The following is a 26,575-nucleotide window of genomic DNA, read 5'->3' as shown; positions in this document are numbered from 1 at the left end:
TTGAATGCCATACCAAGCCTGAGATTTGCTCCGAACACAACCCGGTACCGAGCTGCCATCAAGTCGGTTAGGCCTTTTGCTTTCCTCTGCTCTTCAACGCAAAGGGCGTCTTGAGACTTTCCATTGGAAGAAAGCAACCAATTGAACAACTTGTAAGGAAAACTGTCGTGCTCTGATCACTGTCTTAAGAAAACCTCGCAGTGTCCAATTTTTCGATGCTTTTAAAAAGATATGAATGAAATAGTGACACCTTTAACACCGATAGACTACAAAGGCATTGAAACTCTCTCAAGTTGTGTCTAATATCCCTGCTTAATAGGAGAGAATGCTTAAGGTATTCTTCGGCCATGTCATAGTTACTATAGAGATTGGAAGCACATGCAATCCTAAATTTACGTAGTAGCCTTAAAGTATTAAAAATTACCTATTTATTTAGTCCGCTCATCGTTGGCCAATTCATGAAGGATTTCTATTGGAAAACCGCAGGATTGTCTTTCATTTGTTGAGCGTTACTCTGATATATGCACCGAGCGCCTTTTCACGGACAATTCACTTGGCGTGGAAACTGTCAAAAACTACACGACATCAGACAATACGGAAATGTTTTCCATCGTTAGATACGAATGAATGGGCAACCAGTAGCCTTATGAACCATGTGAGGAAAACGAATGAACTCGCCCTTAGACAACTAAAGAGTAATCAAGGAAGTAACTTGTTTGTGTTCGTCTTAAATTGTGCTCTCCTCATGTCCATGTGCGCCTGCGATTTTGAGAATCGGCGGCTGTTAGTCACTTGTTGTCATAACAACATCACAAGTGGGGCAAACACAAGTAACTTCACTACAGGAAAAGTTGACTTCTTGGTGGGCAAGAAATTACAAATAATGGCTACAAACGACGGTCTGTACCCTAGATATTCGTGAAAAATGTTTCTTTTGCTCACATTTGTCTAACAAAGCTAAATTTTCCTTTCTTAGCTCGAAGAGCAGTTGCTTTTGGAACGACTCTTGATCGGGAACTGTTACCACTGAAAGTTCCAGCAAATCGCTTTGGAAATGAACTCGCCTTACGAGGCGCTCAAAACCGCGGCCCTGGATGTTATTACAATGCGGAGGTAGTTGAAAAACATTTTTTTTCTCGGTCAGTTTTCAATTAGTCTTAAAACAGCTGATCTTGTAGGGAAAGTAAGCAGTAGCATGAGTGCGTGACTGCGATGTACATGTGCCTGTCAGTGAGTATATTATAGTGAAGTGGATGTCTTACACTGTAGTCACTCCTGGTGTAGATATTAGCGATTTGATTGCGTCGTATTCATCTGGAAATTCATAACGACCAGCAGTATGGTATGCCTGATGAATACTTGTGGAATACGGTCGAAACTTTGCGATATACCCCAGACCAAAATGGCAACGTAGTCAACATAGCTGGATTGCTACGTTACTTCACCTTGATTAACAACCTCAGTGGTTACGCAGTGTGTTTATATACTGTAAAACCCTTCGTAGCAATAGCTTGTTACCGATTCTGTAACAGGTCGTTTCTTTAAAAAACCACGGTGATGACGAAAGTATTCATGTTTTGAAATCAAGACAATTTGTGTTCGAAAGATAATTTCCTAATTGTTTCTTCTTGCCGGTCAGGGTAGTGGCTTTATTTATGAACTTGAGAGAAGACCTGTATGCAGAAGAGGGTATTCAGTTGGAGCCAGAACCGCCCCAAGATTTCCTAAACCAGCTCATGTAAGTTCAAGTTTGAGACGTTCAAAATCAAGAGAGAATAGAAAACTTATCTGCCATAGTTGTTTATTCATCGAAGTTTCATGTCTTTTCTTCAAATTTTGTAAGTCAGAAAGGCTAAATGCACAAATCTTCCATGACAATTTTTTTCTCCAAAAGGTAACCATAAGGTTGCTTACAATAAGGGTAATCATAATGACTGTGAAATTTTGCTGAATGTTGAGGACATCAGGTTTTCAAAACTTAATTATCATTGTCAATCAGTGCTACCTTTAGCTGTTGTCATTGTCAATTTTCAAAATCATGTGGTTTCAAGTTTTTGATGAATGACATCCATGAGCACTGTGGCTTATGATATGATTCCTTATCCCTGTTTGCAGCTGGATGTTCCTGGACCACCAACTTATCAAGAGATTATCAGCAAACCAGTTCACTTTGAAGAAGCTTTTAAAGCATTTAACGTTGGTGCAACAAGATTCCCACCAATTAACCAGGTGATACTCTTCATAGATACAGTTGCACCAGTATTAAGGGGCACTGCATTTAGCAGTCCCCAAATTTTCCCTCTTAAGCACTGTAATTTTCCCCTCTGTTAAGCAGTCACCTCTATGAAGAGGACATGGTCACACTTGACTGAACCCCAAAAACCTGTTTGTGTTGTCTTCCACCTGTATTGAATGATCACTTAAAGTGGAACCACTAAAATAAAACAAAGAATAATATCTCAAATGAAGTTTATTCCATTATTTCTTGGAATAAGTATTAGTACTTTGATTTCAAATGTCCTCATGACCCATTGCAGGCTTAATCTTTCTTCTTTGGACCATTAGGACAAATAACGCAAGTAATTAACCTGTACTAAGAAGTTGACATGTATCAAGCAGTCACCCGGCCATTGCCTGTACATGTAGGCGACTGCTAAATACAGGCTTGATTGTATAAAGTTTTCTCACAAGCCCCTACTTTATTGTAGGAAGTTGCATGGAAATCAGAGAGTCAGAGTGGGAGAGATAAGGCTTTCATTTGCTCTGAAAGTTTTATTTTCAATCAATCCCTGAGAGTGGACTTCCACTATCAGGGATTCCACTATCAGGAAAAAGAGAAACATTTGCAGATGGAATGTCTTAATTGATCGTCCCCAAAGCAAAACCTATGAAAACTGCTGGTATTTTTGTTTCTGTTGCTGATGTTACTCGCTGCAGATTTAACAACCAGTCTCAGCTCAAAAAGTATTGAATTTCATGGGTATGGTCTTGGATCCTAATTTGCTCAGAAATTGGCTTGTTCTATTTTTATCCTTACACAGAACACAACTTATGCATGCAAGTTCCTTTGTAAATGTTTTCAAGACCTCTAAATAATATCAGTACGTTTTATCTCTTTTGCAGGACCACGGCCATCCAGGGTGGGTAAAATTTTTCTTTTTAAAATGCTTTTCTCTTTTGGATGATGTAGTTTGCTACTTTAGTCAGATGATGACTTAATTTAAGTGGAGTGTCAGAGATACCACTTTTAGTCTGGTTTGTAGATTGCTTGTGAAACATTTTGGACAATTATGTGCTGACAGTAGTCATGTTGTACCTAAATCATGTGAGGACAATAATTATTAAGCTCCTAAACAGTTGAAGGTTTTATTTTTAATGTGCTCTGAGGTGCTGGATGTTTTGCTTCTCATGACAGTTTCAATGCATTATATCCTGCATACAGGTTGTACAACCTGATACCCAGTGATGTTCATGTACTAGATTTGGGTGTGTGATTACAACTCTCAAGAGAAAAAGCATGCATACTCATCAGGGGCAGATTGAGTGTTATATTTCAATTCAGCCCAAAAATTTCTCATAGGCCAATATACAAATTAAAGAAGTAGACAGGAGCTAGATGGGAGAATTGCTTGACAATATGACATCTTGGAAGTCAAACATAAAAAAAAGTCAAACAAACAAAGCAAAGTGTGGCTGAAGGTCTGAGCATTGGCATTGTTTTGTAACATGATTTTCAATATTTTCAACTCAGGCCTGGTGCATATGAGTTTGATGCCAAAAGAGACAGGAAGGTGAAGTATCATGGCTCTTTTGGTGGACCACAGACCTTGATAACATCAGTTACAATTAAATGCAATGAATTTGGAGAGCCAGATATTGTAAGTATCCCAGACAACTTCCTATTGATCGATAGGTTATTAAAGTTCAGACAAAGATTGTTGTTCTTTTTGACCAAACTTCTAAAAATTTTGCTTGTGGAGTTTTCTCACATTGAGCCTTTGACCCTAAGGGTTAAAATCATCTTATTACAATATCACCCCTGAGTCACACATTAAGGTGACAAGAATAAAAGAAATGATCACCAACTAAAGAAGTTCTCTCTCTCCTTGTCAGAACCTTTGGAAATGTTTGGAGAAGAGTATGGAGAATATACATACTGATGTCAGGGTGTAGAGTGTTTTAAAAGAATTTTGTCGTAATTTAATTTTAAATTTCTTATCTGCTCGTTAAGAATGTTTGTGGGTATGCTTTGTCATTTATTGCAACCATTTGCTTCATACAATTCTAATCGTGACCAACTGTTTGTTCACAGTGTAATTCTTGTCAAAGTCCTCCAGTAGGAGATTACTATGAGTACAAAAAGGTTTATCTTTGTCGGAAATGTTACAATCATCACTTAACAACAGGAGAGAAGTACACAAGAAGGTAATTTTATTATAATTAAGGGGTAATTTATTTATATCTAACAACACTGTGGTGCTGTGTCAGGGGGTATAACATTTAAAGGTAATTTGGTTTTATCAATTGAGTTGATAATGTAAATTGGCCATCGTAGAGTGTTCCTAAAGCTGATGTTTCTGGGGTTAGCCCTTCACTAGAATGAATTAAGCCACAATCACACAACATACTTGTATTTTAATGACTTAATTTCTTTAATGAGGATTATTTTATTTTTGAAGTCATTTTTTTTTTCTGATATTCAAAAGATAAATGATAATCTTGAAATACATCTTTTGTCCCATCTAGTTATCTTCAATCTTTTCGCAAAGTAAGAGACTGCTCAAACATTCATAACCACGAAGGAACAAATGCCAGATTAATGGTAAGCATTTGTAAACATCATTGGGAATTGTACATGAGACGGGTCAATAGAATCACCAGCTTAAACCCGCAAGTTAAAGTTATGGTAAAAAATATTTCCTTTTGAAAAAGTGCGCTCTTACATAGAAATGCGGTGCTGAAACTTTAAAGATGCTGTTTGGTGTGCTGTTTTCTGAAGTCTAATTTGTTGATATAAACCTTTTCTTTGACAGCTCAAAACCGAAAAAGACCTCAAGAAACAGAGATTTAGAGAAGCATATATGAGCTTGTACTTTTGAATACGGAACAGTAGGGATGCAGGAAAATTGCTAATGAGTGCGAGATGTATATTTTCTTACTGATACAAAGTAATGGAACACGATATGTCAGTCAATTCACCCGTGGACGTATGTAGTGTAAATATGTTTGATGTTGAGTGCTGTGGAAAGCATATATGGGCAATAACGGGCAAGAAAAGATTTTAGGGAAGAGTTATTTTACCAGGTTAGTAAGCTAGGAGAAGTGTACCAGTAATAGAAACGTCAAAATACCTCTTTCAAATTATATTAAATGCAATAAAGGATAAAATGAAAAGATTTCCACACGTATAATTGTGCCAATTTACCAATCCAAAATAGCTTCTTGGGCAAGAAATGTCAGTTAATGGAATCAAAGTTTTGAAAACTAAACTTTTGTTGGTAAGACAAAAAAATTGATCTTAAATTTATCTGTCTGCGATAAACCCACTAAGAGTTACTAAAATGCATTATTTCATATATCCATGGTCCGAAACTTGAAGATTCTACTAATTACAAAAAGAAGAAAAATTTCCCCCATTGTCCAGTTAGTCGTTATAAAGCGATAATGTGCTTCCAAACGCTACCCCAATTTGACCTTGATATATTAACATTGTATTTCGTTTGAACTATAATATAAACAGGGAAGTTAATCTGTTACTATTTTTAATATTGATTTTCCTCTTGTTTGGTTGAAAATTTTCTTAGTTCAAAGGTTCCCAAATCTCTCTCTTCACCTGGTCCAACTCACGCGTTGTATTATAATAATGTTATATCATAAAAACGACTTTTTAGAATTTCATCTGCAGACAAATAAATGCTATGAATAAGCTCTTGAAAAGAAAGTGTTTTTTTAATCAAGAAGGAAGCTTTCCGCTGCCAATCCTTATTCTGTAAATACCTTGTAAACATGCATTTCTAATTACTGAAATGATAATGTACGTGAAGAAGTATCAGCATACTCTTTGGTTGAGAACACGTCGATCTATACCAAACAGAGCCGAAAACTGAAACTGAATGAGAAAGTTGAAATTGAGTTCACAAGTTTCAAAAAGTTGAAAATTAATCGGTTGGCAGGTGAGTCGCTAAACCACAACAAACAAAATGGCGAACAGGTGTGGAGAAAGTAACAACGTCTTAATTCAGAGTTTGAGCATAGTCTCGAGGGAGAATGCTTTAAAAAAAACACCCAATAAAAGAAAAACAACTGGCCAAAAGTGTGGCTTCCAAAAACAGGTATGAAAGTATGAAGCCCTAAATAAAATTCTCGAGGAGTATTACGGAGGACTTTACGCAACAGTTAGGACGAAAGACGGCGGCCAGATTACCGTGCGTGACAGCTTTCGTATCATAGTTACTGCTGTCGACTGATACCTAACAGAGAAAGAATACAAACGCTCATTTATTCTCGAGAGAGGTTTTGAAGTTTGAAGCAAATTCTTGACGAAAAAGCCTTACTACTCTAGCAACAAGGCAAAGGCAAGCGGCCGAACTGGTAAGCCATGACACGATATAAAGGCAACTTCAGAGTCACTTTTTTGAATGGATATTATTAACTAGTAATGACTCTATTTTTCTCGTGCAATTCGGGATATATCAGCTATCGTACATTTTTCAAAGACTTAAAATTGCACTCACCCTACAGGCTCGTGAAGTTTGGTTAGCCTTGGAAAAAAAGTTACTCGCGCTGATTAATTCCAATTGCACTCGAAATCATGTGATAATTTCTCGATTGCCATGAAAGCAACTATTAGAGAATCCCAAACCAACAATTTTGTTGGAACTGCGTAAAATAATTTTCTCTGATAAACGGTGTAGTGATTTCAGCGCAGATGATTCTAAGTAACCGATTCCTATAGCAGTTTTCAGCCACTTAAGTCAAAAGATATTCGATTTGTATGGTGTTGAGTGGGTATATTGTTCAACAATACAATATCAATCACGTTACATTAATTGGAGAACAATGTCTAACAGGATATACAATAAGGGGTGTGTTTTTGGAGAGGTGTTGATACAATCTTTTTCTAATTGCAGATCATCGCAGAAAAATTTTTTGAAAGGTTGTTTTTCTTGACAAATTTTAAGCTCATCATGCATTGAGTGTTTTGCTTTTCCTTCGTCTGCCTTGTGTTTCAGTTGTGAATAAATTCTTAATAAATGTTGCATGTTATTTTTTTACCATAACGATTGAGATGCGTTCGTGGGTCACCTTATATAGTGTTTCGTTGCCTTTTACAATAAGAGTCAATTAAAAGCGTTGAATCTTACGAAAATATCAACCTTTATTATGGTTGTCTTTCTAAGTCAAGAATATTCCTCTCCACCAAAACTGTTCTCATGGCAGACCTAGCTCGCCCAAGGCAAAAGTAGAGATGGTTTGCTTTTAATTTTCGATGTAGTCTGCATGGATGATCACCAGCAAACTAACCCTTGATTAATTTTTTTAACAATAGACAGATGTTAAGTTTACGTTCAATGTTTAGATGATCAGGAGCTCTTAAATAAAAGTAAGGCACGAGGCTTATCTAGTTCTTCAACAAGAAGAATCAACCAGAAAAGACTGAACAGCTCCACTGAAGTACCTGACAAAGCTACATCTTTCTAAGTACTTCAGTTTTGTTTCTTTTGCGACATGCTATTGCTAGCTACAAGAAAAAGGTTTGGATACTTTTTCTTTTTTATTTGATTAGCGTCCTGGATGTCTCAGAAGACTGTTGCTTTTGTGTAGATATATATTCTTTTGCTTTCATAAATATCCCAACAGATTCGAGTGGGTTTTTTCGCCGAATGTCGTTTTGAATACAAATTCAGTCCTCTCAGTGCTCCTTAGTTTTTCATAGTCTCAAATTGTTGTAACTTTGTCAGGTTTGCCTTCTTTAACAGTTCACCTGCTAGTGTACTAATCTTTTCACCCGACTGAAGAGGTCACGACGAAAATTGTGTATTGTCCGAGAGCGCAGCGACACAGTTATTAACCTTTAAGTCTCAACCGCTCAATCGGAAGTCGTCTACAGGAGCAAAAAGCAAATTAATGACACAAACAGCCAAGCCTATTTCCTCATACACCTTCCGCTAACCTGTTAGCTAACAGCTCAGGAGCCGCCCAACTGTTCTAAGTTATGCTCTGGCCGAGTATTTTGCTTTCCAAGTCGGTGGTAAGTAAAGTTTTGAGCGAGTTAGGAAGTTGTTTGAGAAGCTATCGCGATTCAACTTAACACTCAAAGGGTTTAACATCTAATTGGTTGGTTGGGGTTTTTAAATCAATCACATAAAGGATAAAAATTACTGCTTCGAGTTTTCTCACGTTTAGAGCGTTCACGTTAGGAATGTTCGCTCGGAAAATATGTTATCCCTTAGGGGACTTTCGCCCAAAAATGTTGTTTTACTCATGTCAAATATTTTCTTTATAAATCTAGATTTTTTTAGCTCCCAATGTCGTGCTGGGTCGTAAAAACAAAAACGCCGGCTTAGCAACTATATCACCAGCGCGACACGGTTAGATGTATTATGTCAGTGTTTGAATTCTAAGCAGGGGGGTTTTGTTGATATGACGTCAATTCCTGAAAAGAGCCTCGGGCAAATTTTTTTTCAACAAAAGCTCGAACTTAACGGCTCATTTTGCGCAATAATTATTGGCTCTTGTGGGGTAAGCATCTCACCTGCGTTGAAAACTTCGTTCGCAAATTTTGGGGTACAATTTATGACCGACTCATGATAGATGTAGTTTCTGCAGTTACCTGTACAAAGACTCTGTAAGTTAGAACTTCCATGGTATGTACACATCTTTAACTTTGAAGCTAGCTCGCCCGGAAAGGAGAAACAGGATTCAGAAATTAGAAAAGAGCCAAAGAAGTAAAGAAATGTTTCCCAGATACACAGCAGCAGGTATGTTCGAGAATTGGTTGTAGCTAATAAGAAAATAAGAACGCACTTATATCATTTCATTTATAATGAATGCACAAGTTCACAGACATTGCATGCTTTTCCCTGATCAGTCGAGCGGAAATCAATGATATGGTTTTTAAACTAAAGTGGAAAAATTAGCTGGACATGCAAAATAATTTCTCCCTCACCTAGTATCTTTTCATCACTCGTCTATATTCTGAAATTCAGTAAATAAGAAAAATTATTTCGGTTCCTGAATATTCGCTCACATTTCTTGAAAACTGGACAATAAACCAAACCCTAAATTATTTCTAACCATTGGATCGAAACATCAATTTTACCAGCTCGTCTAATAAAGTACGGTAGTCGGTTTTTATTGTATCACCGAGTTTAAACAATTTAAAGAAGCGTAATCATGTTTATTATATTTGAATAGAAGACCGTACAATTTTGCAGTTTTATAGCAACAATTATACTACAATGCCACTTCAGTACCATGGTTATAAATTAGGCTAAGCAGAACGTTAGACGCCTGTTTACTTCGTTGCATGGCGAGATAAATAGACGAATATTCTGGAAACATATTCTTTTGTTTTTTCGGTCTGGTACATTGTCTGAAACACGGTGATAGGAAAGGGAAATTTCGTTAGCTTCCCGCTATAAGTTAGCGTATATAGATAATGTTTGTTACGAAACCCTTCAAAACTCTTCTTGAGGAGCTTAGTGATAATAAACATCTCAATTTCAAAAATTAGGTATTTCTAATTTCCGTTTTATGCCTGAGAGACTATTGGAATTGCAATGCCATCTTCGAAATTATATCCAAATTTTTGGATCACTGGATGCCGGTACCTAGAGCGCGTAATCTTTGAGAAATGTGCTGGTATTAAAAGCAGTGCTAGGCCACGAAATGTACCAAAGGATCTACAAACACAGCAAAATACTCGCAAGTCTTTCCGGACTGAAGAGACCAAAACATAATTATTATTTACAATAACAAACGATTTCAAGGAGACAGATACTGAGAAGGAAGAAAAGCATCATCAAGAAGATAATGATTGACTTTAAATAAAATTATTACGACTGAAATCTTTAGAATTGTATGACATATTGTGGGGAAAACTGTTATCAAGATTTTGGAAGCGGAGGAAGTTACTCAGTTACCAACGGAATGATATATTCTCTCGCTGTTACTTAGATGAAAATTGCGTTAATGCAAAAACATGCATATTGAAGTTGAAATCGTCTTGACTAGAACCAAGAAAACTTCGGAAATAAAAAAGATTATCAAAATGACGATATCTGGGAACGAGAGGACAAATACTATAAGGAAATGCATTTAAGGTTTACTAGCGGCCAGTCCCAAACGATCAAATATAGAAGACCGTACATTAACGAGAAACTGGAAGTAAGTCCCAAGCTAGTTGAGCGAACTACGAGAACATTTTAAAAGTTGTGGAATTTTACAAACCCTTTCTGTAAAAAAATTCCACGGCGAAATGCAAATGAGTTCCACGGAGGGTCCTGAACGATATTATGAAAATTATAACGACAGCCTAACTATCCCTAACAACACAATTTGAAACTTTGTAAATGCTGCGTCTGTTTTCAATCCTATGCTTACTTGGGTCTTGATTTCAGTATACTTTTAAAATATTTCAATAAATACAATCAGAGAGGTAAGAATGAGGTCCCTGCGAGCCTCGGGTGATTTGTCCCAAAATAGAAACAATCACTTATGTTATTAATAGAGAAAAATTATGTTAACGTTATTCATAAGGAAATTCCTTTCACTATTGTGCCATCTACTTATCCTTAAATCAGATGACGCTTTGAAGAAATGTGAAGGAAACCACAGGTTCCTTCATGCTGTGATAATTCCGTGGCGATGGATACTTTAGGCTCCCCATCATCCACTGGGAGACGCCAGTTTGACGCTAGATAATGGCTATTTGGGAAAGAAAAAAAAACCTTTTGGTTTGCCATCCAGTTTAAACTTACAAGCCACGAATAGTTTTGCTCATCTGTTTGACGTTTATTCAGTTCTAGCGTCATCAGCCTTTTCCCCTCGCTAATCCGGGCCAAGAAGGAACTTTAACTTTCGTCGATGCAAGTCATTAATGACTGTATCGATGCAACAGAATTTTGGTATAACAGATGTTTCGTCTGTTTAGTTGCTTGAAAGGAATTCCTTAATCATGATGAATTCGATCTCTTGATGTATTTTATGTATCGCTACGCAGATTTTCAAATGCAGTCTGAGGATTAAACTTTTCTTTTTTGGGAAACGTGATTGCGTCATCGTCAATGGACAATATTTTGTTCACTGTGGCTGCTCCATTTTTCTCGAGATCTTTGATTTCGTACTTCTCATCCAAAAAAGCTATCAATCTCCCTCGCTGCTCGCCAGTGGAGCACTGATTAGCTATCCACTGAGCTGTCTGTTTGCTAATGAGTCCTAGCACATACTTTTCCCACAGATGGGTTGATTTTCCAACCTGCGTTTTAAGGATATTTTCTTCGGTCTCTTTCTTCCGTAGAAATGATTTTGATTTCGGGGGTAGTTCCAGAGTGCTTCCTTTACTATCTGGCATGCAAAGTGCATGTTTTCTGGGTAAGACTTGCCTGGAACTTGATTTCAACGATTTGTCGTTGTTTTTTCGCCGCCCTGGAGATATAGAAAGGTCTTTAATCTTGTACAACTCTTTCATGTCAGACGAAAAGTACGATGATAAATTCGGGTCCCCCATATATTGAATTACTTCTTCAGTAAAATGCAGCGTCGGTATACATAATGCTTTGGTATTTTTCTTAGAAATGGTCCATTCCTGTGCCTGTTGTTTTTTCCCCAACCGAGAACTATGCTTTGAATTAAATTTAGGAAACTCCGACTCCCGCTTGTATGCGTAATTTTTGACGAAATCTTTGACATAAGCGGCTCTATTCTTGGTCGTAATTTCAATTCCTTCAGGTGTCGAAATATTGTACCCTTGAAATAATTCTGATTTGTATTGAAGATCGCCAAATTTCGTTGACTCCTCAGTTTCTCTCTGATATTTCCATGGTTTTTTTAAAGATGGATTTTTCCACATAACATCATCCACTGCGTGGGGTTGTTTTTGCGATGAATTCGCGGCACGCTTTGCTGTCGAAGTAGAGTATCGGTCTCCATTGATAAAGGGCAAAAAGGGATGCCTCCGATCCATGACTGATTTAGTTTCAGAGAGAAATGTCTATGCTCGTGCAACGTAGAAATAATGAACTTGGTTTTGCAGTCCTGTTGCTATGAACCATTCCAGGTGGTGTGAACATTGGACCAAAATTCAAAACAAATCGAATTACTTTGTAGAACTCTGTTAGGCAGTCGATTCACTATTGGTAGAATTTTAAACCACTACTGGCCTAATTATACCACGTTCGCTTTGTTTCACAATGTGTTGTGTCAAATAAAACAGTTTTATGTTGAAAGATAGATGGATATTGATACAAAACGGCAGGATGTAATAGCAAGACCTTTTCTTAATGATCCAAAAATACATGCGTGGGCCACTGCAGGAATTATTTTAGTAAAATACAAAAGTAGCTTTACTCGATTATAGCGCTTTATTTTTGAAGCATGTCGAAATTTTTTTGCGGTGCTTTCTTGAAATGGGTCTCCAAAGAAAAATATTTTGTTCTTCCGTTATCGTTTTAAGACGAGTATGGCAATAAAACTGTCATGGGCTTAGGATTGATCACAGGCTGGGAATGTCGCGCATTTTAAATAACTTTTAAAGAACGCGAGAGATCAATTAGAGAAAATGCATTCAAATACAGATACAGATACAGATCTTTACTGAGGCTCCCTAAATGGGTTTTTCAGCATCAATTCAGTTATGTGCTGAAATAGAAAGGGCAACGTAAAAGATAGTTGCTGTAAAACGATCGCAACGCAAACTAACTGCCTGCAGCAAATCAGAACATGAGAATTTTGGATAGAACTTGGAAAAACGGACTGTTCATAGACGTATTGGAAAATTATATTGGGTTAACTGTTCACGATGGCAAGAATCATATTTTCAGTTCGGCCAGACCTAATAAATAAAAAGCTCCATCGCTCTCGTTCTCAGATCGTTCGAGTCTGTCTTAGAGCAGGAAACGAGCCCGTTTACTTCCGCCGTTAAATTTACAATTTATTTTTATTCAATATCCAACATTTTGATAGCAAAGATAAAACAATAATAATTAAAATATATAAATAAAATACTCCGAACTGAGTAAACAGCCTCAGACAACTAGGGAGATATTAGTGGGGTGATGGCTTTTACGACTAACGGGAAACAAAAATTGTTAAAAATTAATTTCACTTGTCTTGAAAAATTAATAATTAATTTTTTTTTATTCTAAAGCACCCTAGCTAAGACCATTCGTTTACTCATTTTTTATTTAGATAGAAAAAAAAAAGTAATTACGGTCTATAGGAATGGCATTTACCTTCAGAAACAACCATGAATTATAACAGAAAGGATAAATGTATCCTTTATTGACCTTAATGTATACGAGAGATTATATATAGGTTATTTTCTATTCATGTATAGAAATAAAATATATATATATATATATATATATATATGAAGATTTTGATCTTCGATGAGAGAAACTTGGTACTGTGAATTTTTTTTACAACCAGCAGTTGAATTTTCTCAGTTCCTACACATAACGGCTAAAGTTTTGGTTTACCTCATCGAAATCTTTAACTAACTTTACATGACCAACTAATTATAAAACTTCGAAGCTTCATGCAAGCGGGTGCGCTAATTCTTTACCAGGGAGTTCTTTTCCTCATATCTTCCAATTACTTCTTAGCGGTATGAAAAAATATAACTTCTTCACGCTGACTTACTAATTAAAAGCAATGCGATGGTACTTTTTTTCATGTACCAAATCGTAACAGGCGTAAAAACTGTGATTTTCAGGCTCAAAGAGAGATAAATGCATCGTGTTGTTATCTTAAATTATACCATGTAGAAAACGACTTTAAATGTAATAATAATTTTTGAGGATTGGTGGCAAATAATTCAATCAGGTTTAGCCTTTGCTCGAGCTGCGTTTTGAAGTAATATTTTCAAATTGACGCCATCTCTGATCTCTGATCTCCTTTTTTTGAAAGGAAAATTTAATTTATTAGAGTATGTTTATCTGTGTTTCTATGCTAGGTTTAGTTTTAATTAAACTGAGTTTTTGCATTTAGGAACCAAGAGCCTCCGCTAATGAGCCCATAACTGCCCCGGTTCGGTACTGGGATCTCACTTCATTTCTCCGCCTTAATTATCATCGTAAAAATTATTTCATCAGGAAGATAAGCTAGCTCTGTGTCCGATTTCTCAACAACCAGGGTAGTGATAATTGCCAAGAAGATCTGTCGTTTAATTACGAGCAGGCAACTTGGAAGAATGAGTCTTGTTCACGCTCGTTCGTTGGGGGCCCATTTATATTGTCTCAGGTACCCGTGACAACCCTTTCCCCGAGGTCCCCTGGCCGAGCTTTCTTATTTCTCAATCAACCTTGTACAAATTGGCAAAGTCGCCTTGGGGGGGCAAGACAACTCCGGAAGAGCGAGTTGTTTCGCCGCGGCATATTGGGTAACCCTGTCAGGTGGGACAAATTTTACTCACATAAACGTCATGAACACTTTGGCTCGCCGGCCTGAGATGAGATGGCTAAAATTGTTTAGGGAGCTCATGTGTTTTAGGTCAGCGGAGAAACTGATTAGGGGACAGATGTTACAACTCACAACTCCATGTAAACGCTCCATAAAGTTTTCCTAAGGGTTGGGGGGGGGGGGAAACCTGGGACCACATAAACAGGAACTAACTTAAGTGGAGGCTCTGGGGTGTTGTTGTTGGTTGACTGTTGGTGAGAGTCTTAACTCTAATTAGATTAATAATCACGACTTCGAGAAAGAACGAAGAGAGCGAATCAATGAGTTGAAAAGATAATAAAGGAATTTACAAGCCAGGAGGCATGTTGACGACTTGCATTCAAACGCAGCGTGTGCAAAAAAGAAAATAAAAGCTGATTTTTCAAACAGTGGAACAATTCCTTTCAGCTAGACCGGCGCGTGTTGTGATAATGAAGTGTTTTGACTTCCCCTGAGTGTTCCACAAGGAGATCGCGTGGTCCTTTGTTTAAAAGAGATTTGGAATCAGGGCTTTAGATCTCTTGAACACAAAAGACATTGTTCCTTAATTTGAAATAACAAGTGTCTTTGCAAAGCCAGCAAATTCTGTTTAAACGATGCGAGCTAGTCGAACAACTCAGTCAATTAAAGAGTGATGTTTTCTGATTCATATCTGAAAAATTTTTTAGTCAACTTCCTGAAAGATAGTGGCTACGACTGACATATTTATGCTTGCTAAAGCCGAATCTAAATGCTTCTTTTCCTATTAACCTAATTTAAAACATCGTCTCGCAAATACGTGCTTCAAATTTTTCAATATTTCGTCCGATGAAGTGTTATCTCAAATCCTACCTCTTAAAAATCGTAGAAATTTTGATCCAAAAAAAGAAATGACAAGCGAACAAAAGGCCATTCTGCGGAGTGTTTACAAAAGTCAAATCGTTTTCAAGGAAATTCATGACGTTTTAAAGACGTTACAATTAAAGTTATGCCACATTTTTACATCGGAAAAGGAAGACAATGTAACGTCACTTGGAAACGAAATCGCTACCAGTCATCTCGGAAACAGGAGCATAATGGAAAATTAAGTTGCACAGTGAAGGTAGCACAATTTTATGCCTGATAGGAGTGATTTGCTCTATCATTTTGTGAGGTCAGCTGCGAAGATTAATTCAGATGACAGGCTAAACGCCGCGAAGTTTACAAAAGAGAGCCAAATTGATTCGGCCCCTGAAGAAGTTGCCTATTGTTTTGGCCAGCTGGCATATTTTAATTAGAGTTTACTTAATAATTCTTTTGTGAGAGGAGCTGTTGTCAATAGAGATAACATATGGACTGAAGAGAGCCCATAAGGAAAAAAAACTGACTCGCAGGAAGAGATGCTCGCAAACATTTCAGGTATTTTTGTAATTCAGCATTTTCCACATTTTCTTAATCTTTTATTTTATAATGTTTCTCGCATCGGCGAAACCGCGCAGAAGCTTAAAGAAAACTGAGTTAATCCGATTCAATACGGCGATAAAATCATTTGAATCTTGCGTTCAATGCTTGTTCGTGAGGTTGGAAATCTATGTCACAATTTGCATATCGAGAAAGCTGTGTTTTACGGCGAAATCGAGATATAAATTATATTCCTTAGGATAAATATTTCGTTGTTTTATTTCTTGAATGGCCATGCGCTTTAAGAGTCAAATGTCGCGTAAGTTCACAGAAATTTCCGTCCGGACTTCAAGCTTTGCACATGCACTGGTAAGTAACAAGATAGAGCGTAACAAAGTTCGACATTATCAGCGGCCAACTCAAAACGTTTCCTACGAATCCTTATAAATTAGATATTCCAGCGGAAAGCTTCTTTCGTAAAGAAAAACAATATCTTAGAGTTTCAGCCCTGTTTCATAATTGATGTATTCGCGATTATATATCTCACCCAGTGGCGTTTTGCCGAAGACATCTGCTTAGATTTTTAATTAGCTGGCGAAACTCGCTGCTTCGAAGAACTTATCGATCGTGGTTGAGAATTGAGTTTATAGTTTCGCACACCTGCATTACTGGTAGTCTGCTAAACAATGGCGAAATGTTGCGTCAGGCCTTCTCTTAGACCTGAAATCGAGCAGTGCTAGCTTCGGCATTGTTTGTAAATATAAGTGTGGGATTTGCACGGCAAACGAAACGCGTCAATCTTCATTTAAACTTCACGTCGTAGCATGAATTCAACATCCATGAAAATCACAAAGAATGAAGAAATTGAAAAATAAGAAATTGTCACTACGGTTAGTATTAAAGTTCCGATTCGTGGCGATTTCCCGCTTTCTAATTGGTCGGAATCGTTTCAAGAATTTAATGATACTATTTATAAACTTTTTTTCGCAAGTTAGTTCGCGAAGTCGTTTCCGAACGGTTTTGCAATGAATCGAATCATTAGTCGAGACATACTTCCTAAAAGTAATACTCTCCAATATCACTGCGACATAGCAGGAAAGAAAAGTGTTTCGACCTCATGAATTATACACGAGAAAGCATGCCACTTTGAACAATAAAATATTCGCCCATCTGGCCAGTAATTTATTCTACCGTGAACTGTATCCAGCGGTTCATATTTTCAAACGGCAGCTTGAAGACTCACATCCGAGCAACAAACGGAGCACTTGACTAAACAGGACATGAATTTAAAGTGAAATCGCTCGCTCGTGAAACCTATTAATTACACAAGGCGCACGACACATCAAAATTCACTTCAAATCACAACTGATAGAGAGAGACACAGCAACCGACAGCTGCTTGTTACCGACTGCGTTATCCTCTAGTGGGGATAATACGGCAGCGAAGGAAACACAAGCGCGTATTTAATAGCTTGAAATGGATCTGCGAGTTGTTCATGGTACCCGTGATTCTATCGCAGGAAGTATGTTTGCGCCCCGAGTGGATAACCGAGAAGAACTTCAGTTCGCGGATTTCCGAAGTAGGGAGGCGGACAATATGAGACGGGCAGATGTCAGGCATAAGCCGTTCATGCAGCCAGTGTACAGAACATCCAAGGACATCGACAGCAGACAGCGAATCACGCCATCAGAACGACATAACGGAGTGATTCGACCCGAATTTACGAGGTGAGTCAACGAGATTATTTTAATAGAATTTGATCGATGATTCCTGGCTGGATTATTGAGAAAAATATATTGAGAGTATTCTTGGGGACTTGGGGAATAATTGAATTAAAAATCGGCTTTAAAAGAAGCTCTTGTCTCCCGCAAGGTTTTACCTATACGATATACCTCCTACAAGGGCGGTAAATACGGCAAGTTATTTACTTCAACAATGGTTCTAAACTTGGCAATTTGAGTTTGACAATCTCACATAATGATGGATTCGAATCAGTACAGCTCTTCTTCAAATCTTCAAGTTGAATTTTTACCATGTCCTTAATTTTTATGTATTATTAATATTGCGTTCATTTGTTTTGCCATGTTTGTCATCTAATTTAATGGAAATTACACATTTGTCGAGGTTACACAATTACTCCGGCGAAAATTACCCAAACTGTTCATTAAAATTCGGTTTTAAACGGAGCCTTTTTAATGTTTCAACCGGTATAGAATGAAGCTACTCAATCTCTACTCTGTAATATACAGAGTCGGGTAATTAATTTTTAATTACAAGCAACGTTTGAATAAATGATTAAGGGCTGCAGTGTAAACTGGTAATTACTTTCGCAAAAACATCACTTATTTAGCTGACGGGTTCTTTGACATGCTGAGATAAACTTAACTGACTTGCTCCGAACGAAACATTTAAAATGTCGTACACTCTTTATGACCAAGTGCTTTGATACATTTACGGAGTGTAGTTGCTAAGTGTTATTGATTCACTTTAATAGTCAGTAAAGTGACTCTAATATTTTCCACTGCGATGGACACGCCGAAAAAGTCAGTTTAGGTCTGAAATAGTTTGATACAAATTCTTACAAAATTACAACATCTTGAAATAATAATATTTGAAAAAATTTTGACAAGACAGAATCTTGAATATCGACCTTTACTCTGACCCGTGAGCTAACAAGCTAGTTTTCTGCGCTTGAAAGATGCCTAATTTCGTTTGCTAACCAAGGAAATTTCACATGTTGCAGCAGTACTCGATGGACGATTCATTTATTAGCCCTTTCAAACTCAGGCTAGAATCGCATAACTACACCGTTATGTGTTAAGTGAATTTTCCAAAATATGCAGAAACAAAATAATTGTAATCTGTGGCTTGTATCATCTGCAGCAAAAGGCAAGTCGACCTTTTAAGATCTGTTTTAACTTTTTACATTGCTGACAACTGCATAAACTCTTTCAGAAATCATTTTATACTGCCGGTTTGATAACCAAGTTATACTTAAACAATATCTTCTCGGTTAATATGGTATAGCTTCCTTTACATTCAGATCAAAGACTCCATAATTTTCCGGCTCAATGAAGCTCATCTTTGAAGTAAACATGTAATCTTGCTTCGTGATTTCTTATCCCGTGTCAATGATTGCTCTGGAAACTATGAATCACTCTTAACATTCCTCCAGCGACTGCCCTTTTCCGCGATTGCAAGAATTAAAGTTAATTAAAAAAGGCCCCTTTTTTCGGCATGTGCCGAGATCCGTACGTGATCGGTGAAGTAGAGTGTGACAAAGCTAAGCTTGCATTTATATTTTTAGCTCAAAATTCCGAGAATAGTAGAAAACTAAAGCTAATGTAGTCTGTGCAGGTTTCAACTGAGACAAAATGATTATTGCTGAGCTGATGCTCGATTCAGAGTTCGGTCTGAAAAATTTGAGCAAGAGTGATTACATGGATGAATTTCTGAGCTCACGAGCGAACAAATATGCATAAGTACAGATTAGTCAGACAGCGGATCAAATATATGATATGCCTTATAATTACAACCCAATATAATCCAGTCTATATGGCATAATCTGTTTTAAGAACACAATATTATCGCTCTTTGCATGATGTCAATCAGGGTTTATTTCAGATTTTTTTTGCTTTATCTGTTTTCGGGAGAAGCTTGCTGAGAGACAAACCAGAAACAAAAACAACAACAACATGAACACATCCTTTCCTTTGAGTTAACAGGAGTTAAACACGTTCTAACAATCTTTTTGCATGGCGGACCTACATTATCTTTGTGTTTCTTTATGCTAAGGTGTTCTTCATAGGAGCAAACTCATGGAAATTCAAAACGTTTGTCATATAGTGACAGCGGGAAAAGTCATTCCTTTCATCATGTGTCGGCGTGTATTCTCAGATTGCGTCTGCTTTACACGTGAAAGCCTTAAAATCGTAAGTAAGCGCTGCTGCCTCAGCTGAAACTCTGAAAAAAAAAGGACTGGAAGGAAAATTTACTTAGAATTATTAATGATTTTATTGTTAGAATAACTACTGGCAAAAACCTTGTGCGCGCTAGCCGGTAGCCTCAGACTGTAAAAAGCTAAACCTTAATCGCCGTTGGAGATCGCCGTAAAGTAATTTTTAACTGAATGTCGAGAGTAGTCCAGGATTGCCATGATTTTTCTTTACTTCGCTTTGTGATTGGTCCTGAAAACTCGTGCCATGCTCTAAACCAATTAGACACGAAACGAAACACCAATCGTGACTTGGTCGCCCGCGTTTTCCCGCTCTTTTAATTTGGTAGTTTGCCAGTTTTCATTTCGAGCCATCATTGGTTATTGATGACGCAAACCTTTGTTATGATTGGCTGTTGTGATTGCTTTGGTTTTGGTTTTACGACAATCAATTGAAAACTGCTCAGTTTTAAATTTGAGTATAAGTGGAAATGATATGAAGTATATAAAGTCGTGCTACGGAAACACGGGGAAAATAATTTTGGAGGAGCCTCGCCCGAGTTCACTGCCAATACAGAAGAGATGAAGTAATTGGGAAACTGGTCTCAGACTAGTCTCTTATTTAGTCGGGTGTAAACCTATTGATGAAACATTGAACTAAAACTCTTGAAAACACAAACATTAGCTGTACATGTGAGGAGACAAAATGGTCAAAATCGTGTCAAGATAAACATAGGCTTGGAATATTTGTAAAAATTCAGTTTCTTTCAAATATCAACCTGTTTTCACTTTAATCATCTTAGTATTTTTCAGTCGGTCACTTTGTTTATAGTCAAAAAACATTTACATGATCTTTTTTCCTGTTTATAATTTTGGATAAGACATCATACGTTCCAAATTGTTTCTCTAGAACAGTGCGTTTCCGACACGGTTAAAGAAAATGTTCGGGAATACCTCGACCACTGTCGTAAAATTTTCGGTTTTCTCAGTTCAAACTAAAAGCGACTGAATTGAAATATTCAACTGTGGATCATGTTTCCCGAACAAGGCTCCACCATGTAAGATATAATAATATTATAGCATTACTTCCGTGATGATTCCGAACGGATCTGTCAACTCAACACAGAAATGAACAAACTCAAGCTCCTCTCTTGCTAGTTCACAGTGCACACTTTAAATCTATCGGATTTACTTAGCTGGCCAAATAAAACTCATCTGTTTCTCATAAATTATTGAAGAAAAGACCGAATTTGAAGGCACAACTTGTGAATTACTACGATAATTTTTTCATCCAACAATTGGCGGGGTCATCTTAAGCATTTTCAAACATTTTATCCAGTTTTAAATTGATTGAAAATGTCAGAAAATTTAAAAGATTGCTTTCCGATGGAAAAACAGTCCCTAATATGGAATCGAAGCAGCTGAATTTGAGACGATCTTAATGCCCTATGAATATTCATTGAGCCCTCGAGCAGACAGCCAAAACCATCTGCTTCAGCGGATTGCACAAATAAACCTTCTTGAATTGAGCCGAGCGGTCTTTTAACGAAGACAATTTACAACTTGATGTTCGTGGGGTCCCGCTATCTTCACACATCGCCGAAGACTGCTCGCCATTATTCAGCGTTCAAAACAGAATGCTTCAACAGAAGTCTGGCGGAGTCACGGACAAACGGCCGAAACAGTGCCCAAGCGAGACACTAAGGTCACTTTAGCTCTCTATTTTATTAATACATGCCGTAGACAAGTAGAGTCAGCAGTTACTACTTGTCGCGACAAAGTGCGCACGGGAGCCAAAAACACACAACTTCAGCGACGTAGTGCAAGGCAATCTTCGCTGATTTATCGATCATAGCGTTTTTAGATTGACAGTAATAACGTTTTCAATGGTTTAACCTGGCTACGAGTTGATGTTCCTGCCTAGATTTGTTCTGCGATCCGTATGGCTTCTTATTAACATGCAATTACTTATTCGGTTACATTAGAGCTTCTTTGGACATTTCCGCGAGAGATATTTGGACTTTACATCTGTCACTCTCAGGGTAAACCTCATTACTTGTAATATTATCGGAAATATTTCCGAAAGATTCATCCTCTCAAATGCACGCTCTCCTTTGTTAAGCTCTCCAAAGGGCAGATGGGGCTAGCAAAATCTCTTTAAAAATAGCAGGAACCTTTTTTGTTTTGTTTTACACGCTAAACAAGTTGTAACGAGCAACTATTCAAATACAGCTGCGTAACTAATGCATATGCAACAAATAAATAAAAAAAATATATTGCGCGCCACCAAAATCTACATATAAACAGGTACCAGGCATTCATAATTTGTCGCCTTGAAAAAAAAGGCAGTGAATTTTTAGCAAGTAATGCAAATCAAATTGAAATCAAAGATGAGCTTTTTTACAGTGCTGCTAAAAATTAACGGGTGTTTTTTCTTTACCTTGAAAAAGCCGAAATAAATCATAAGATATAATATTTATAATTACTTCAGAGCAACATGGAAAGGTCTCAAGAGAACGGGGAGCATCAATTTCAGCATTATTCTAGTGTATTCTATGATAACATTTAGGTGATTTAAAGATAAATTTCCGAGCTTAAGGGAAGCCATTTTAAAATTTTCCGAGAACCGCTTCGATTTTGATGTTTTCGGTTTAAAATTGAATATTTCCTTTTAATCGGTTCATATATCTCATCTCTGTACGTTGTTGTTGTTGTTTTATTTAAAGTAAAGTGTCGGCTTATGTAGTTACTTTTTAAAAACGGTATAAGCAAAAGAAAAAAAGCTGGAGATGCAAATTAAAATATTTTTTTTTTAGTTTTCCCCCCGAGGGAAAAGTACAACACAGAGATTTTCTTATTAATGAATGGCTTCCTCCCGTTTTAAATATTATTTTCTTCTGGTTACACTCTCATATGTACCTTTTTTTAATCTTAGTAATGATCAGTGAGAAACTTTAACGCTCTAAGATCATAGTAATAATTTGGCACAAATGTATAAACTCGCCAAGGTTACGTTCAAAGCTTCGCTGAGATGCTTTCCAATATGTTTATGATTGCGCCAGATTGCTCAGGCTAAATACTGAGAGTGCTCGTGGGAAATGAGTTCTGTCAAAGCAGCCTCTGAAATTATTGAGATTTTCGAGAAAAAATCATTTTCTGAAATTACATTGTATTAAAAAAAGATTAATTTTTTTTTTCTTTTTTAATTTGGCCCTTGCCATGGTTATCCGTTTTATTTTTTCGTGTGATTAATGAATACGTTTGTACATAATTGCTTTCTTTTTCCAAGACATAATAAGTGTTTGTTATTTATCTTTTATGTTATGCAGTCTGTTTTGTTGTACAGTTTAATTACTATTTTTCATAGGCGAAGAACACATCAAAAGTTTTTACACCGGCAAGGTTTCATCATCTGAGCGAAAACCGGAAAACTGCTTTCAAAGTTTTACGGCACAGTATCTTGGCACATGTAGCAAGCGCTCTAATCCGAAATTTCTTAGGAAACTGAACTATATTAATGCTAGATTTATGGCATGAGCTGTGAAGTTCGTTTTCACCGGTAATTTTTTCTGAGTCATCCAACTCCTAAAGGACACTGTTTAGTGTCAAAAAGTTGCATAGGTAAAAAATCATTACTGACTGATATATTAAATTTGGGAGTGGATGATGAGAGGCCTGAAGAAAAAACACAATTTTTGTGATATGTTATCAAGAGATTATAATGCACTTTATGATTTCTTGATTTTATTGATCATTACATTGTCGGACTGACGCAAAAAAATGCGCGCACGCGTGTGCCTCTCTCGAAATTACTCGCGCGCGGCAGCGCATATGTCTATCTGAGCGTATGCAGCAGTCTTTAAAAAGCCATTTTATTATTTTATTTTGCAGTTTAGCTGATGTTTACGAAGGAGCCCTCCGCAACGTATTGGGTATACAACTTCACCTGGCTCTCGATGATCAGCAGTCGTTTGCACAAGACGCCATAAATGATCTTCTTTTCAGTCGCGAGAAATCCTTACCTGGCCACCACAGGGGGCTACGACATGATCAAAACAACTGTATAAAGAGGGGAAACGAAAACCACCAAAACAGTCTTCCAAGCGATGAAAACAAAAACATTAAAAACGTAGGCTCCTTTCAGGGGCGTACTTCTCTAAGGGACCCTCTGAGGGTTTCTGCAGGGGGTTCTGCCTTTCACGTCCCCCCTAAGAAGTTACGATTAGATGATGATATACCTTATTCCGAAAGGGGATTTCCTATGGAACACTATGGGGTTGCCCCAAGGATGAACTTCCCACCGGACTATCCAAACTCCTTTCATTCCCCGAAAGGAGCACCGGGAATTTACCACCGACGGGTCAACGCGCCTGAAACTGTGTCTCATGCTTACGGAACAAACGGGATTCACATTCCTTCACCCAGGGATCGCTACTCTCTGTGGTCATTCGGACACCATCGAGATCTCTCTAATTTATTCCCGGTTCGGTGTTCTTCTGTTGAAAGCGATCACAGACTTCATCCAGGGAGTTTCGATGGCGACAGGCGGAGAACTATGGACTTCGGGCGCGTAAATGGATTTATGCACGAAAAAACAGCCGTAAAGGTTAAAAACGAAAAGGACCCGAGAGATGAAATCACTAAACGCGACCAAAAAGCAATTTTAACCGAAAAACGAAGCCCACTGGCTTCAGAAAAGGAGACAGGACTTGAACGGGATTTGGAAAGAGACAAACTATCGCCAAATTCTTCGTCTTCACCAAAATCTAAACAGGTTCACCCTTTATTGATTCCTCGAAGATCGAGTCCGACGCATGGAGCTGTAGATTTTCGAATGAAAACGCGCTACCGCAGCGCGCTTAGGAAACTGGAAGCCAGAAGAGAAGGAAGGAAAGGAAGCGTAGACGATGCTAAAGAAGAGTTTCTATTCAAGTTAGGACTCGAAAGAATCGAAGCTTGAATGGGTTAACAATTCTACTGATTGACAACTGGAAGATAAATAAATAAATAAAAAATAAAACGAAGTTTTACATGTATATCCACTGAAAAATGATCAACGACAACTACAACAAAGAGTGAGAAAGTAAAATTTACTTTTGATTGGTCAAGTATCTTCTTGGACAAATATAACTCGTGACGTCATGAAATGGATAACTGGTTATTTACGCATGTGCAAAGACGAAGAATTGGAAGATTCAATTAAAAGTAAATGATCTTAGTCGGTTTGAATTCGGAAAGAGAACGCCTCGGCAGAAGCGTATGTTTTTCTTTGTGTAACTTAGGGATTTTTCTGTCTTAGTCGGGAGGCTTACAAAAGTATATATTTATTGTTGATACTCAAACGAAGTCCCGGTATGAATCGCGATAGTAAAAAGCCTCTTGTAACAAAAATTCAGCTTGAATCAGTAAATCGTAAACCTAGCTTACAAATTGTTTTAAAGTGCTGAATATAATGGTCGCCATTATTATCACTTATGGCAGAGATTAATACTAACGCGACTAGGTTTTGACTTTTCTATTTAATTTTAAAGTATTTTGCAACGTTAACTTGAAAAATGGTCGAAATCATGTTAAATTGTATGATATGGAAACTTATCCCTTTAAATGGAAGTAAACTACAATGTTAATCTACTGCAATGCAATTATGGTTAACGACAAAACTTGCAACAAGTTTTTCTTAAAAATCAAAGCTGAAATATAACATTACTAGGCTGGTTGCAATAAAAAGAAGATTTTTCCTGATTTGCATATTCTTTGGTATCATCGACAAGAAAGTGAAAAACATTGATCAACTTTTGCTACGAAAGGAAATGAGTGAAACGCTACCATAGGGTGTAGATTACTAGAGAAACTGCGGTGCTTCGTTGGCGGGGTACTACAACTTAATTTGGTTCTATCAACGGAATTGGTTATGTAAATTATGTAAATTATCACCGTTGAGAGATTCTAAAACGTTAGCCCCTCCTCAGGGCGAAGAACGCGTGTTGATATTGCGTGTGAAAGAAGATAAGAGTTTAGCAGCGGGTAGACATAGCCATAAGTTGCCCAAAAAATCTTAAAAAGTTGCTGATAAAAATGTCTAAACGTTGCTGAAGAGTTGCTGTTTTTTCCCCAAAAGTTGCCGAAATGTGGGTGTTTTTCATTTACTTGGTTGCGCTCAAAGTTGGTTTCTTTGTGGTTTAGATCCCTCAACTAGATGCAGATTTTATTCGCACTTTGTTTCTTAACAAAATTTAATTTTTAGAATAGAACATAGATGCTACAAATTATATTAGAGTATGCATAACATGTGAATAATCCACTTTTAGCCGGATAGTAAGGGCTTGCGACAAGCTACAACCTGCCACGTGATACCACTAACCTCGTGGGGTCCCCACACAGTATAAACTAGCTGAGTTATAGGTGACCGTTTTTTGGAAAGCTGATAAATGTGGAAAAAATCTAAAATAATGCTGAAAATGCTGAAAAATCAAAAGTTGCCGAGAATTCTTAAAGTTGCCGAAAATCTTAAAATTTGCCAAAAAGTTGCCAAGCAAGTGACTAAGCATGCAGTGAGACCATTTCCATTTCATTTAGCTATGAATTTCGAAGTATCCACCAAGCCATTCCGTCCAGCTGTTA

The 26,575-nt window shown here is 37.3% G+C and overlaps 2 protein-coding genes across 4 annotated transcripts; both read left to right on the top strand.

Annotated features, from left to right (window-relative positions):
• Window positions 1-823: 823 nt before the first annotated feature.
• Window positions 824-5,941, top strand: LOC131777072 (ciliary microtubule-associated protein 3-like). The gene is made up of 9 exons (XM_059093289.2): window positions 824-899; window positions 977-1,113; window positions 1,640-1,738; window positions 2,116-2,229; window positions 3,124-3,140; window positions 3,752-3,878; window positions 4,313-4,425; window positions 4,747-4,822; window positions 5,034-5,941. The coding sequence occupies exons 1-9, from the start codon at window positions 884-886 to the stop codon at window positions 5,097-5,099; spliced, it is 765 nt and encodes a 254-aa protein (XP_058949272.2). The 5' UTR covers window positions 824-883; the 3' UTR covers window positions 5,100-5,941.
• Window positions 5,942-8,736: 2,795 nt separating this feature from the next.
• LOC131777070 (uncharacterized) lies at window positions 8,737-25,686 on the top strand. 3 transcript variants are annotated; one of them, XM_059093283.2, is made up of 3 exons: window positions 8,737-8,981; window positions 17,540-17,747; window positions 23,846-25,686. In XM_059093283.2, the coding sequence occupies exons 1-3, from the start codon at window positions 8,870-8,872 to the stop codon at window positions 24,912-24,914; spliced, it is 1,389 nt and encodes a 462-aa protein (XP_058949266.1). In that variant the 5' UTR covers window positions 8,737-8,869; the 3' UTR covers window positions 24,915-25,686. The 3 variants fall into 3 exon arrangements, with proteins under 3 accessions (XP_058949266.1, XP_058949268.1, XP_058949270.1); XM_059093285.2 differs by lacking the exon at window positions 8,737-8,981 and adding an exon at window positions 15,911-16,038; XM_059093287.2 differs by lacking the exons at window positions 8,737-8,981; window positions 17,540-17,747 and adding an exon at window positions 21,480-21,659.
• The last annotated feature ends 889 nt before the right edge of the window (window positions 25,687-26,575 follow it).

This window comes from Pocillopora verrucosa, chromosome 9 (genome assembly GCF_036669915.1).
Source record: "Pocillopora verrucosa isolate sample1 chromosome 9, ASM3666991v2, whole genome shotgun sequence".
NCBI classification, from domain to species: Eukaryota; Metazoa; Cnidaria; class Anthozoa; order Scleractinia; family Pocilloporidae; genus Pocillopora; species Pocillopora verrucosa.
Note: the sequence above shows the minus strand (reverse complement) of the source record. Positions and strands in the feature narration are given on the sequence as shown.